Source organism: Nannobrachium achirus (assembly GCF_963921795.1).
Source record: "Nannobrachium achirus genome assembly, chromosome: 12".
Taxonomy (NCBI): Eukaryota; Metazoa; Chordata; class Actinopteri; order Myctophiformes; family Myctophidae; genus Nannobrachium; species Nannobrachium achirus.
Window position 1 is genome coordinate 56,976,861 of NC_137832.1, and position 15,901 is coordinate 56,992,761.

Below are 15,901 nucleotides of genomic sequence, written 5' to 3' on the forward strand. Positions count from 1 at the left end.
AATTGATTTATTGGATACTTCATTAGTCAGAAATGTAAATTGTACGAGGTACTGAGATTAAGGCTAAAAGGATAACACAAACAGTCCTGGGGACTTGTTTTCATAGCTATTTTTGCTACTTTTTTGCGACACACAAATGGTTTGGTGAAGTAGGATATGCATTTAACACATCAACTGCCCTCTGCCAGGGGTTTTCAGTGTTTTACCTTATTTTCGCCGGTTAAAGCTCAGGATACTTTGCAGGATTCAAAGGAAAAAGTAGCAGATCTACAAGCTCAAAACATGTCAATTCGCACCGAGTTTTGAGCTTTTCATGCTTGTGTTTATGTAGGATGATCCAGTAGTCACCCTGGGCGTGACCTGTGCTGTTAGTCACCCTGGGCGTGACCTGTGCTGTGCGTTGCATAAACGGAAGTCGCGGAAGTGCTGCGATTAAGGGAAGTTATGTCATGCGGTGCAGATCTGTTCACATCCCCCGGTGAAACAAACCATAGCTCCATGATAGACCATAGCTCTTAACTCACTCTTTAGAAAATTAGATTTTGAGGAGAATTTCAACAAAACTATTAAAGAAGTTTGTAAAGTGCACCAGATTCCCTCATTTAAAACTCCAACTGCTTTGTCTGAAGAATTTACTTCTTGACCGGGATGGACCGGGAATAGATTTTCAGGAAAACCGCACTGTGATTGGTCGAAAAAAAAGATGGTGGAAGTCCTACCTTCCTATGCACTCTCTGCCTCATGTCGTGAACAGGCTTTTCTCTTCGCAGATGAGTAAGCCTGGCTACGCAAGGTTATCCAGTAGTAGGGCATTATTATACAGGGGAGAAAAAACCCACTATCAGTTAACATCTGGAGATAAGAGGTTTCTGCCCGACGACAGCGATATGTTACAGTACATAGATAGATAGATGTGCAGTTAGATGTTTGCTTTGATGTTTACCTGCTGGCTTGGCACTCTTGGGTTCATTTGTTGGCTGATTGCAGTTCAGGTGGTGTACTCTGCTGCTGCTAAACGCCTAGATTGTACAATTGTATTTGGATCTAATTCCATTTGCTTGTACATATGTAGTGTCTGTGTTGTGTATGTTTGCTATTTTAGTTTCTGTGTGAGTGAAACAGACAGACAGGCAGACAGACAGACAGACAGACAGACAGACAGACAGACAGACAGACAGACAGACAGACAGACAGACAGACAGACAGACAGATCTGACAGACCTGACAGACCAGACAGACAGACAGACAGACAGACAGACATGGAGAGAGAGACAGGGCCGAGAAGCAGATTTGAATGATTTTCCATTGTCAGCAGCCATCCTGTTATTATTCTTAATGGCTCAGCACGACGACAGCTTTATTCACTGCAACACAGAGACACCTGTGGTGCAGAAGGACTGCCACTGTGACCACACGCATACACGGCCAACATTTATGTTTTCTAAAAGGAGTGTTTATATCGACCAAAAAAGAAAGAGCGGCAAACTAAGACAAATGTCATTATAACGTTGCACGACCGCAGTCATCTTTCACAAGGAAAACAAGATGAAAAATATTATAAAAGAGGGCCATTTCTGATGCTGTACCCTGGGTGAGTAATAAAACCAGTAAGACTCCCTTATCTCCACAAATAGGGCAAAAAATAGTTTTTCCAAAATCTTCCTGATCCATGTTGATGGGATGAGTGTAGACATATTGTGTAGCAATTTGCGTGATTTTAGGGCCAAAACTGTAGGAGCAGTGGCCAAAAATGTGTTCGGCCTGAAGGTGGCGCTAGAAGAGGGCCATGTGAGAAATGAGGGGTGGGGTCTCCGCGTTGCCTTGGTGGACGAATAGGTACCGGCCCCGGCTCTCCCGGACGCTCCTAGCCCGAGTTACGGCAATTTATGTGAGCTGCAGTGGAGGGGGTCCTCCACTGGGGGCGTCACCACTTTTGCATCCGTTGTGGAGCAGCAGGAGTGGGTGGTCCCCAGGAATTCCCCGTGAGCAGCCCCGTTGGGGTGGTCATTTGGTCGTTTTTGCACATTTGGTAATTTTTTACACCTGGGGCAGGGACCTGGGGGTCCCTGAAGCTCCGGGGGTCCTTGGAGGTTGTAGTTTGGCAGGTAAGGAGTGTGTGTGCAAAATCTGGCATGGATCGGGGCAACGGTTGCAAAGATATGAGCAGGGCAAAAGTGTGACGTCTGACGTGTGACGGACGGACTGACTGACGCACGGACACCTGGTGGAGCTTTCTGTAGTAAGTGCGACCTACGGTCGCAATGACGCTTCACTTCCCATGAATAACCTATGGAACAAGTATTATAGTCTGGTCGCCCCAACCAGATTATAGTACTTGTCCGACTTTATTCCATCCATCTAGAATTATCTGCAGTTGTATAAGCCACCTCACGCCGAACTAATGGTACGCCGAGAGCAAATATGTAAAGAGTGGCGCCAATTTTTTTTTCTACCCTGAAACTGGAAGAACACAGAAATGGCTACAGAGACAGCAGAAAGCTCTGAATCCACAAGCCGAAGGGCAAATTGAACCATATCATTGCTCCCTATCACAAGTGACTCATTGATATAATATATATTTATAGAAAAAGTGATTTTGGGTTTCATGCAGTCTTTAAAGCTTTACTGTGTCACATTCATTTCATTAGCCTAGAGTTATTGGTCAATATTTGCCTCTATTTCTTTCCCATTTTCCTTCATGAAACAATACATTCTAAGCTTTTATTTTGCATAATACCTCCTTTATCCGTCTCATTTTCTCAACGATCGATTGATTTATTTTAAGGCTGCAAAAGAATTGCCGCGGAGTAAAAATAAATAAATACAATATTTGGCTCTGAGATAATGATGTAGTTATTGGAAATAAATAGACACAGTCCTACTCAAGTAAAGTAAAAGTACCTCACAATTGCACTTAACACATCGGGTGCCCCTGGATTGCCCCATTTATCCCCTCTCGCTGCCCAGGCCCACCACCATTGTATTGAATCCGGCCCTGCTGCGTCAATGCATGCGTCATGACGTCACTTGGTCACATGAGCGCAGACAGGATGTTATTGTGTAACTTGCTGTATGGGCCAGTGTTGATCATAGCTGTTCATTGCCGATCAAAAGTTTTAGCCATGAAACAAACATCAGAGATAAAGGGCGTTAAAGATGGGGAAATGCATTGGAGTATACAGAGAAAAACGGCCACGCGATGCTCTCAGCGTCGACTCGAAGCGACTAGCGGCTAATGGGCTACATCCAGGCGCAGCCCCAACCTAGCGGTGAGATTTAAAGTTAATACTGTAAATACAGTAAACACGTCAACGCGTCGTGGGCCTCCAGAGACATCAAAGAGATTGGCGTGTAGACACCTCGTGGGCATCCCATGAGTTAAGTACAGCACTTGAGTATATGGGTACTTATACTTCCCGCTACTGTGAATAACATTCACCCTACTTCACCCTTTGTCTCAGTATACGAGCGTGGCTCAGCACTCCAAAGTCCACTAACAACAGGCCAACGGTAATCCATTCTGGAGTGAACGTTAAGTACAGGACCATTAACCTGGAATTGGTTGACATAAAAGAGGAATCCGCCCTAAAAGACAATATATTATTTTGGAAGAGAACATTTGGTATAAACGCATTAATTGGTCGTTCGTTTTTATATCGTTAGGCTGGAGCCAGGCAGAAAAGAAAGGCACACAGAATTCAAATAAGCTCTCAAACACTCTGCCGTCTGTTTCTACTTTGTATTTGGCAGTGGAGGAAAGTAAGCTATCTAAGTATATTTAGTACAGTAAGTACAGTGAGTCATCTTAAAGGACAACTTTTTTTACAACAAGTGTTCATATTTTAGAGTTGGGGGCATATTTCCAGGTTGGTGGCATGAATGCAGATGTCTTTTTAGACACAATAAGCCCATACCAAGACGCACCACAATCTTTCATGGGCAGATGTGACTTATGGGGGCTGGTGTATTTGAAATTTCCGGCTTATTGTGTCTAAAAAGACACATTTAGCCACTTGTACGCATGCCCCCACCCACTGAAATCAAAATACCGTTACTAAAATTGCTAAAAACAATAGAAAGCAGTAAATGAAAACATTTTAACACTCATCTTTTCTTTTCTCTAATTACAATCTAAAAATACAAAGTTGTCCTTTAATCTTACAGCAATTCTTTCTCGGGTGGCAGACAGATAAAAGCTTTCCCTCATCCCGACGCATTGTGAGCTTGTAGATCTGCTGCTGTTTTCAAGGCAATGTGACACATTTTGAAGCATATTACTATACACGCCTGGTGTGTGACCCTACCAGTCCGCGTGTCACGTGTCATGAATCAGGGACGTGCTGGCCATTGGGAAAAGCGGGACAACTCCCGAACGGCCGGTTCATTCCCGGCCGGTCCAGGCCGGCCATTAGGAAAAAGTAGTGAAAACAGTAGTGAAAACAGCAGATCTACAAGCACACAACGCCTCGCACCGCGAGGCGTTGTGTGCTTGTAGATCGGCTGTTTTCACTAGTTTAAATCATTTTCAAAATGATAAATACGAAACAAATGGTTTTGGACATACAAGGTTTTCCACCCGACAACAACGAAATATAACTCATGTAATTGGCCCACTGGCTTGTCACTTGTCATGATCTGAAATGGCAAATCTTTGAGTAGCAGCAGCGCTATAGAGAGAGATCTCTCTCTATAGCGCGCAATGAGGGCCTCTGCAACTCTTTTTCCCGGGCTGAATCAGGGGCCCAGCACGTCCCTGTCATGAATTGTGAGCCGGTCTGCGGTAAAACAGAAGGGTTTAGTGGGGCGGTATATCTAACCTATCGCTCATTTTGTTATAGAAGCGCCATTTGCCTTGACGTTCCTTCACGTTCAACATTTCAGCCTGTTTGCCAATATCAATATATCTATCAACTTACCTGGCAAATTTGGCGCTTCTGTCACAAAATGAGCGATTGGTCTCAGGGACGTGCAGAGAATGTTAGAGAGGCAGGGGCTGAAATTTCTAAAAGGTCCTTTTGGTGAAAATATCGAAAATAGCAGACCCCCAAGCTCACAACGCGTCGCGCTGCAACGCGTTGTGAGCTTGGAGGTCGGCTATTTTCGATACTTGATACCACACTAAACTAAGCATAATCAAGTGAATACTAGCGATGTGGCGTAACGGCATGGATTTCTACACAGACAGAGGGATTCTTTCAACATAAGATGCTGCATTCAAGTTCAGGAGAGTTTGGACAAGGCAATTCTCTTGAATGCTGCCTTCGGGTATTGCAGGGAAAGAGGGGCATTTGCATTTCTTTCACCATAGTGAAAACTGCATTCATGGTCTGGAGAGGGCACTTTTTACAGACTGATAAAAGGGCAGGAGCTCAAGCCCCCTTTGATGTCTATGTGTGCACGTGCCTGATTGGTCTGGTATCTTGAGCTATGCTGCCCCACTAGTTGCAGAATTTCCCCAGCTTTAGAGAACTAAAAAAAGTTTCACAAACCAATCACACACTTTGTAACCTATAGCGTAAACTAAAACAAAATACCAGTGGGGTGATTCTCTGTTGAACTTTCAGAAGCCATGACTCAACATTATGGTCCTGCCAGACGCCCTTTTACTGCACTTTAAATGTCCCGCTGCCTCACATATACTCACAGAGAGACCGTGGTGAAGAAGTGCACTACCACAATATTAAAAACACTCTGGTACAAGTAAACGGCCCGTATTCAAACTTTGACCAGAGTAGAATGACAAAAACGATTGGCGTCGTCAAGATATACTCAGAGTACTTGGTTTGAGGTTCAAGGTTGTGTTTTATCGTTACATCTTGTGTACAGTCGCTAGCTGGCTAACCCGACTTAAGACGTGTTAACTAAAATCCAGCGCTGGATGGTGCTGTTCACTGGCCTATGGTCACCAAATTGTTATAATTGGATCTGGGATGTTGTGGAGTAGAAGTAAAAGTATTGGAAATTGGAAAACACTCAAGTAAAGTACAAATACCTAAACATTGTTCTTAATTACAGTACTTAAGTAAATGTACTTACAGTAGTTACTTTACACCTCTGGCTCTGAGATCTGCGGATAAGCTGATGCTGGTCCTTTCTAGGACTATACCAAAAAGAGCAGGGGTGACGGTAACGTGCTTTCGCGGCCCCCCATGGCTCTGGAATAGCCTGCCCCATCCCAGTTTTTTAAATCCCAGCTTATTCTCTTTGGTTTTTAATTGCATTTGGACCCATTTAATTAGTTTTAACTTTGTAGTTACATTTTGTTTTGTGCACCGATGGGCACTTTTTGTTGCCCTATTTTTATGGTCAGCTCTGGTTGTTTTAAATTGTGCTATAATATAAATAGTTTGATTTGATTCCAAACCTGTACCAAAACAATGATTTTGACTGCTATTCATATTAGTCTCGGGCAGAAACCTCGTATCTCCAAGTTTCATATTATCTCCTATTTCATCTTACAAAAGTGTCGCACAAAAGTAGTGAAAATAGCAGATCTACAAGCACATATGCTTGTAGATCGGCTATTTTCACTTTTTTTCACAAAAAAAGAAAGGTTTTGGACATACAAGGTTTCCACCCGACGACGACGATATACTATTATATAATTTTATATCGTTGAGTTATGGAGCACGATTACAAAAGGCGATGTTAACTAATAACTAGTATGTATTTATTAAAATTATAAGGAAAGGTGGAAAACTAAAGCTACATTTGCGGAGTGACTCATTATTACCTGGGTTACACCTTCTGATAGCTGTACTTTAGCAGCTTTATATTGACATGAAAATAATAATAATCCCACTATAGCACTGCAGTGATGTTACTAGGTTTTCAATGTAATGGGTCCCGGGACCCACAGGTGGTCATTCAAATGGGTCCCAGAAAAGTTGTATGAGTCCTCGATACAATGTTTTCGAGCGCTGTGAGCTTGTAGATCGGCTATTTTCAAAATGTTTGCCTATTTCTTATATTTATTTTACAATTTGGCTAATGTTTGAACTTAGAACTACTAAAACATGTGCCCCTAATGAATTTGGGCGCGCAAAATGGCGTCGTACGTCGGTGGAATCAAAACATTGACGTTTCTATCGCCTGTTTAAGACTTTCTACGTGGATTTTATTTGTGTTAACGTAGGGTAAAGTAGGATGCTTTCACCCATGAACAATGGTGGTGTCTGTGGAATTTTAAAATGTTTTTCTTTTACTGCGACACGGTAAATTATTTTAATATGGACTCCAATGGAGGCGCATCCCCGGGACCATGACATGAATGAGTCCCTGGGCGACTTGAATGAGTTTTTGATGCGGGATGCGCACGTAATGACATCACTGCACTGGGGCAAATGTCTGATTTCTCTTTTGGGTCTTGGAACTAAATAGGTTGGTAACGACTGTGCTGTAGTGTTTCAGTTATAACCTCACATCACCAGGCTTTCCACCACGGAGGAAAGCCTGGTATTGGTTCTAAGCAGAGACGTGTGATCTAGGGATGGGACCATATGAAAATGTCATATCACGGTTATTGTGGGAAAGAAATCGCGATTTACGTATCACGATAACCAAAATCCATTATCCTGGGGCGGAACATTTGCCAAAAAAGACATTTGGTAGAGTGAAAAAAGAAAGTACCTTTTACCAATTATAGAGGGTTTAAGTAGCACCGAATATGCAGTTCGGCAAATAAAAGGTGAATTGATCCCAGTGCATGACGGAGGACGATATCGTGATAAATAAAATCTCCACGATACGATTATCGTGAGTGTTTCCGGTGGTTGGTTTCCGGTTGGCGTCGCTTGTTCTCGCACCACAAGTTACAATAAAAGATGAACATACCAAACGATTACAATACCTAAAGAAACGTATATACCAAATTATACCAATTTTAACCAATTGTAAACTGGGACACTCAAATAATTATATTTCCGCTCCGACCGGACCAGAAAACCCGAAAGTGGTATTGGTAAATGGTGCATTTATATAGCTAGGCTAGTCATGAACCCCTGAACAGCTGTTGTGTGAATGTAAGGCGGATGAAATGCACACGTCTGGTGTTTAATACTCAGAGGATCAGTGCCCAGTTAGCTGTCAAATTACAGGTACTTCTCTAGAGCAGTGTTGATTCTGTCAACTAAAACTATGACGGTGTTTTCACTGGATAAAAACGAAATAAAAAACTAACCTATGATGTTAGTTTTTTTTTTACTTTTTAACTGTCCACAAATAATGACTAGTCCTCCTGGTGAACCATGACCATAAAACCTTTGATTCTCTGAAAAAAAAGATTTGTATTTATTTTATTTATTAATTATTTTTTTTTAACTTTTTGTACTTTTAAAGTCACATGATGACCATGTCAACACAGCTGTCTGGAATGCGTGATCACATTGATTGTTCCTGATTGGTTGCCTGTACCAGTGGAAATGTATTTAGTGAGTCTGTCAGCCATTTGTGAATTTAGCTTGAGGGTCTCACGACCGAAGCGCTGCTCTTTTCAATAAACTACCCTCTGGAACTTGCAAGTGGCAGTGTGCGGGTTTATCTTTAAGATTCCTTCTACTGTTCTGTTACCTACGCACCTGCTTGAGAGGATCTGGTTGTGCGAAAGTCTTCTCTTCACACACAATTTTCATAGAATCAAAGGTGTTATTTTCATGATTCACCAGGATCGCGGATGGCTTCTATAGGCTTAAAATAATTGATATAAATATTTGTGTCAATCTCTATGGGAAAAATGAATGGATTTTCTTTTAGTGTCGCCAGTAAACCACACCCAATGCTATGCCCTATAGCAGATCTACAAGCTCCTGCTGCGACGAGTTGTGAGGTTGTAGATTGTGACTACTGTAGATTGATATTTTATCGACTAAAACTATTATTTTCAGCTGGAGGTCGGCGGCCAAAAACATTAACTTGGGGGTCCTTGACATTAAGAAAAAACTATTTGAACCAATGGAAAGACAAAATGATTCATAGTTTTTGTGTGTTTTTCTCTCCACCAGATCAACCTTCAGCGGCGCATGCGGGTGACGGGCGTCATTACCCAGGGTGCAAAGCGCATCGGCAGCCCCGAGTACGTCAAGTCCTACAAGGTGGCGTCCAGCGATGACGGCAAGACATGGACCACGTACAAGGTCAAGGGCACGGATGAGGACATGGTGAGAGAGACACGCACGCACACACACACACACACACACACACACACACACACACACACACACACACACACACACACACACACACACACACACACACAGGATACATGCAAATTACTCCAATAAATACAATAAAATTGCCTTTCTTTGACCCCTTCAGAATGAGACAACTGGGAACAAGGAATCCTGACAAATTATACTCTGGGAAAATAGTCCTGTTTGATGGCACTGGTGGGCCGTTTATTATACAATTTAGGAATGAAGCCTCTGCTATAATAGATATGTCTTAATCGCAGTGTTGGGCAGTAACGAATTACTAATAATATATTACTGTAATATTATTACTTTTTCCAGTAACGAGTAGTGTAAGGTATTACTCTAAAAAAAATGGTAATATATAACGCTTTACTCCGCAAAATAAAAGCCTCGCTACTCCGTTACTAGCCATTTTAGCCGATTGCCGAAAAAGAACAGATCTACAAGACATCAACATACATCTACAGAGATGCGATGTAGCTTGTAGATCAGTCATTTGCGCAGTGCGCACAGTTATGACGTGGCTTATGTCATGAGACCAGTCCAGAGTCCAGTGTCAGCGCTGCGCTGCCTGTCACAGTCAGTCACAGAGAGAGCATAGCGTGCGACGCGCTTACATGAATGGGACATTTACAATCTACAAGCACTCCTCTCGGCCGCGGAGGGGTCCGTCGCGGGGGGGTCCGTCGCGGGGGGGTCCGTCGATCGGGGTCCGCCCGACTCCGCCGCGGAGGGGTCCGTGAGCTCAGCGGGACCACCGTGGACCACTGCGGACTGAGTTGCTGTTGTTAGCCAGTTAGCGTAGCCTCTAGCCTTACATTAAGACGCTTTCTGCCGAGACTTTCGCATTGTGACATTGGGGCGAATGTCACAATGCGAAAGTCTCGGCAGAATCGTCTTAATGTAAGGCAGGCTACGTAGCCTCCACTGTCTGAGCCCAATAGAGCATCGCAGCGGAAGTGGATTCCTGGGGTCACTACGTCATTCCCCATTCATTTTCGCCATAGACTTTTACAAAAATATTTATAACAATTATGTTAAGCCTCGAACCAAGCCATCCAGGATGGAGGTGAATCATGACCATACCTTTGATCCTATGTGAAAACATATTTTAATATTACATTATTTGACATAGCGATTTTCAAAATGTTCTTTTCATAGAAAAAAAGGTTATATGGTCATGATTCACCTCCATCCTGGATGGCTTGGTTCGAGGCTTAACATAATTGTTATAAATATTTTTGTAAAAGTCTATGGCGAAAATTAATGGGGAATGACGTAGTGACCCCAGGAATCAACTTCCGCTGCGATGCTCTATAAGCCTCATGTCTGTTGTAAAATGTAAAACTACTCATCGAAATAAACGGTTTTAGGGAGTTGAAAGCCTACTTTCCTTAGTGGGAACACCCAGAGCCCCTGCACCTCACGTCTAAAATAGCCTAAACTTTTTAGGCAGAAAAGAAAATATGTAGCCTATTATTTAAGAATAATATAGGCAGGGGTCTTCAACAGAGCTGAGAGTTTTAAATGTAATAAAAAATAAGCAATGGGTTGGGTTATATGTCTTAATTATTAATTGATTCGCTTGTAGGCCTATACCAAAATCCATTAAAAAAGTTTCTAACTGTTCCCAGGTCAAATATTGATGTGTGATTAAAATGTGATTAATTGAGATTAATTAATTACAAAGCCTGCAATTATAATTTCTTTAATCACATCCCAGAGACTCTTATTGTTCCAATAAATTGGATTCAGTTCTAAAAGGAGCTGTCTAAACAGATTTTGCAGTGTAAAAAAAGAAAGAAAAAAAAAAAAGTAATATAACTTAATATATTACATATTACTCTTGATTCCAAGTAATAAGTAATATCATATTATTACTTTTTCCAAGGAGTAATAAGTAATAAGTAACGATTACTCTCCTAAGTAATATTGCCCAACACTGCTTAATCGTAACCCTAACCTTAACCCAAGCAAAATAAGAGAAAAATCTTCATCCCCTCCATCCCACCTTTAAAACCGCCCTGAAAATCCACCTATTTACTATTGCCTTTCCCATCTGACCTAGTACCTACTCTTGTTTTTATTGTTTTATTGTTTTTATCTTTTACTGTATCTTCTTATCCTACACACGCACACAGTCTTGTAAAGCGACTTTGAATACTCATTATTATTATTATATTATTATTCATAACAATGGTTTAGAACAGTGGTTCTCAGAAATAGCAGATGTACAAGCTCGCAGCGTGACACTTTGTAGCAGCACTGTGAGCTTGTACATCTGCTGTATTAGAAAAACCTTGAACCATTTCTCTTATATGAGGAGGATCAGAAAGATTGTCCTCCCCTTGTGAGGACATCGCTTTCTCAAACGCTACGATACTTGTGGGCCCTCACAAGTATAGAAATAATACACGTAGACACGCACGTGTGCGTGCACGCGCACACACACCATACACACGCACGCACTCAGAGAGCAACAGGAGACTGTGTTCCCAGTCAAGGACGCGGCGTCCATGAAGGGCGTGATGAGATGGCTTTTTAATTAGCTAGCACACACCGGGCCCCACACACACACACACACACACACACACACACACACACACACACACACACACACACACACACACACACACTCAGGCACACCACCAACCCCTACCCCTGCCTCCCCCCCCCCCCCCCCACGCTTTTATGACTTTTAGATTGAATTTTTATACTATTTGGGGATAAACGGCCACCCTGTCCTACATCATTTCTGACAGCCCGCCATGGCTGCCCCCCCTCCCCCTCAACCACCCCCAACAGTGGAACGTAACTGAGTACATTTACTTGAGTATTTGTACTTGAGTGCAATCTCAAGGTCCTGTACTTTGCTTTACTCGAGTAGTGCCCGTGCTTTACTCGAGTATTTCCATTTCTTGATGCTTGACACGTCTAAGCCTCTGCAGCTCAGATGCACTCCGCTGTGATCCTTTGATTAGTTTTTTCTTCTCGAAAATAGCAGATCTACAAGACCACACTGCGTCGCGATGTGATGAGTTGCGAGCTTGTAGATCTGATGTTTTTGATTAGCCGAAGTATATGATAGGGCTTATACGGGTTAATGATCGTTTACAAATTACAATGGGTTTGGAAGGGTCTGATGAAATCCAATATTAAAGACTGCCTGGGGTGCGCACGAAAGCATGAGTAAAAAAAAGGGGGAATTACCCCATTAAGTTGTTAAACATAACTGGTAACTAAAATTGTCACATAATTGCTGGAGAGTAAAAGGTAAAACTTTGTAGTGGAGTAGAAGTAGACTAGAAAGTATCAAAAGAAAACGTAGTAAAGTAAATGTACCTCACAGTACTTAAGTCCAGTAAGTGAATTAACTTACTTAGTTACTACTGCCACTGAAACCAAGCAAAGCACAGTGGCCCTCCATATTACCACTCCAATGAACTGTGTCTCTCTCTTACACACACGCACGCACGCACGCACGCACGCACACACACACTGTGTGTAATGATGTAATGTGGTATTTATGTATTCTCTGGTCCCTGTTGGTCAAAATGATCCTGCTTTTTATTCTCTCATTGGCTTGTCATTGCTGTGACCAGTCTGTCATTGTCTTTGTGTGTGCATGCATGCGTGCGTGCGAGTGTGTGAGAGAGAGAGCTAGAGAGAGAGAGAGCTATACTGTCTGTCTGTCTGTCTGTCTGTCTGTCTGTCTGTCTGTCTGTCTGAATATCTATCTAACCATCTATCCATCTATCCATCTATGAGGCTAGGCTATATTTGTTTGTCAGACAGAATGTGCGGCTGTGCATTAATGCACGTCTTTGTAATTGGACCTTTCGTTTAAAAACACGCTAGTGCGCTTATGAAATTACCAGCTCAAATGGTGCGACAAATTATCATTTTTTTCCCCCACCGTAATTCGAGCTCATTGACCTTGAATGACAGCAATTTGTTGAGATTGGTTCCGATGATGCACTGCAGGTAGCAGCCAGTCGCACACTGCTGCCTTCAGATTCGGGCCTTTTTCTCCTAGTTTGTCAAAACATGGCTGTTCACACCGCCTCCTCTCACCTGGATGACGGACAGCTGAAGGACAAACACAAACTGCAGTTTAGCTTTCAACGCTACAGTTCCGACCAGGCTCGAACCCAACCGCCGTGAGGTGGGGAGAATGGGTGACATCACAGGAGCTGTATTTTTTTAACTGCCCTTTCTCTATCTCTATCCTCTCTCTTCTCGCAGAAGACTATATTTCAGGCCAAGGACCCCTTAACTGAGAGGGAGATAAAGCAGGGACCCCCAGTACATACTGTATGAAATTGTGTTGCAGATTTTCATGTCATCAGTCTGTTGGATTTGTGTTAATGTGTTTTTTTTTTCAGACATTTAACCAAATCGCTGATACTCAGTAAATTTGACCTTTTCACTCTCTACACCAAACCTATTTGCCAAAAATAGCCGATCTACAAGCTAGCTCTCAACGCCTCACGCTCGAGCTTGTAGATCGGCTATTTTTGGCTTCTCCTCCGAATAGGGATGCGAGGGTTCAAGTGGTGCACATACAAAATAACAACACAACAGTAAACCTGTGATGTGTCAATAAAGCCAACCTAGGAGGAAAACCTTATTTTTTGTTATTATTTTTGAGCGGTGGTCACAACGCTCCTATACGTGGCCGTGTGTGTGGGTCTCCGTCCGTCCGTCCGTCCGTCCGTCCGTGTCTGTCTGTATGTAGCCTAAACTTCGGCGCGTAACTAGTGCCGCACCATTTACGCCACTCGCGCAATATATACATCAAAATGTGCGGCTCGGCCGGGAATGGTGTGCTATTACCTTTCGTTCCGATCCGCCTTACCATGCTGACGTAATCGGCAAAAAACAACGCTTAATTGTCCCCATTGACTTATAATGGGACAATGCAAGAAATCACTTTCAAGTATTTTTCTCTCGTAAACCATAGGAGCTACAGTTTCAAACATCGGAGAGGAGATTCATAATGATTTTAAGAATGAATCCAAAAATAATTACATCACTCGGCCTCATGGTGGCGCTATAACGGCCCACTTTGCGTTTTGCCCCGTAACTCTTGAACCGTAGATCGGAAAATTAAAATTCTTTTTTCTCTGGATTCCTTGGGTCAAGACGCATCTCCCCATATAGGCCACGCCCATTTGCGCCAGGATAGATTTTCCGCCATCTTGAATTTTCTCCAAAACACACTTTTTGCTCCTTTTCCTACATATTTTCTTCAAATGTCACAAAAATCGGTACACATGATCTATGAGGTGGGTAAACCACCGCTCAGTTCACACGGGTGTGATTTTTATTTCATTTTTTGGGTTTGGCTCCTCCCCATTCTTAGTCCACTTCCTCCCGGGTACATTGCATGTTTACGGCAGTAGTGCCTACTGATTCTGCTGTTAACAGAATCCGTGGTGAGAGATTACAACAAAGCGGTGCTGTGCTGATGATGTGCCGTTGTTTCAGATCTTCCGAGGGAACGTGGACAACAACGCTCCCTCCGCCAACTCCTTCACGCCGCCCATCGAGGCGCAGTACGTGCGCATCTACCCTCAGGTGTGCAGGAGACACTGCACGCTGCGCATGGAGCTGCTGGGGTGCGAGCTAACAGGTGCGTTTGGCAAAATGTTTCAAGAATATTCCACTTTTTTCACTATTTCTCATACGTATATAGTATATAAATTTAAAGGGCTCATGTTGCCATATAGTCGCCTCTTTTTGGGGTTTGTTTTCACAGTGCTGGTTGCTTGTTTCTCACCGGTGTTGGTCAGTGGTGTAAAGTAACTAAGTACATTTACTGTACTTAGGTACACTTTTGAGTTATTGGAACTTTACTTGAGAAGCCAAAGGTATGGCACCTCCATACCTCCAAAGCCTGATCAACCCCTACAACCCCACCCGTTCACTCAGATCAGCTATCACAGGGATGCTGACAGAACCCTCGCTAAAAAGACGAGGACAAAAATCCACTTGTCCTAGACAATTCGCCCTCCTGGCCCCCAAACTGTGGAATAAATTCCCTGTCACACTTAAAACATCATACTCACTCCCTAGCTTCCGTCATGGCCTGAAGACTCACCTCTTCAGCCTCCACCTAAGCTAGATAGATAGATAGCATTTTTAGGTTTTCATAAAGTTTTTTACTGATTAGGTGCTTGGTCTTCCCATGCCAACCACACAATTGAAACACCTGTGTTGGTCCTCATCATGGACGGTGTAGGACTACAAATGCAACCCATGAATATGTTGTGTGTGTGTGTCCCGCAGGCTGCTCGGAGCCCATGGGGCTGAAGTCGGGTCACGTCCAGGACTACCAGGTGACCGCCTCCAGCATCTTCAGGACCCTCAACATGGACATGTTCACCTGGGAGCCCGGCAAGGCCAGGCTGGACAAGCAGGGCAAGGTCAACGCCTGGACAGCCGGGCACAGTGACCAGTCACAGTGGCTACAGGTACAAGACACCTCTAATATAGGCCAGTGGTTCTCTACCTTTTCAGGCCGCGACCCCCAAAAGAATCATATTTTAACTGGGGACCACCCCACACACACACACACACACACACACACACACACACACACACACACACACACACACACACACACACACACACACACACACACACACACACACACACACACACACACAAGCACTAAGAGTTGAGGAATTACATTTTGTATAACGCGTCCT

At 43.2% G+C, this 15,901-nt stretch overlaps 1 protein-coding gene across 1 annotated transcript in view; it reads left to right on the forward strand.

Moving 5' to 3' along the window:
• The window catches only part of edil3a (EGF-like repeats and discoidin I-like domains 3a), a gene marked incomplete at both ends in the record, with an annotated part of 142,800 nt that overhangs the window by 75,190 nt on the left and 51,709 nt on the right, over positions 1–15,901 (forward strand). Inside the window, 3 exons of the mRNA XM_080738791.1 lie at positions 9,000–9,155; positions 14,679–14,823; positions 15,480–15,664. Of these exons, the coding sequence (XP_080594917.1) occupies positions 9,000–9,155; positions 14,679–14,823; positions 15,480–15,664 (486 nt within the window). The remainder of the gene's footprint in view (positions 1–8,999; positions 9,156–14,678; positions 14,824–15,479; positions 15,665–15,901) is intronic.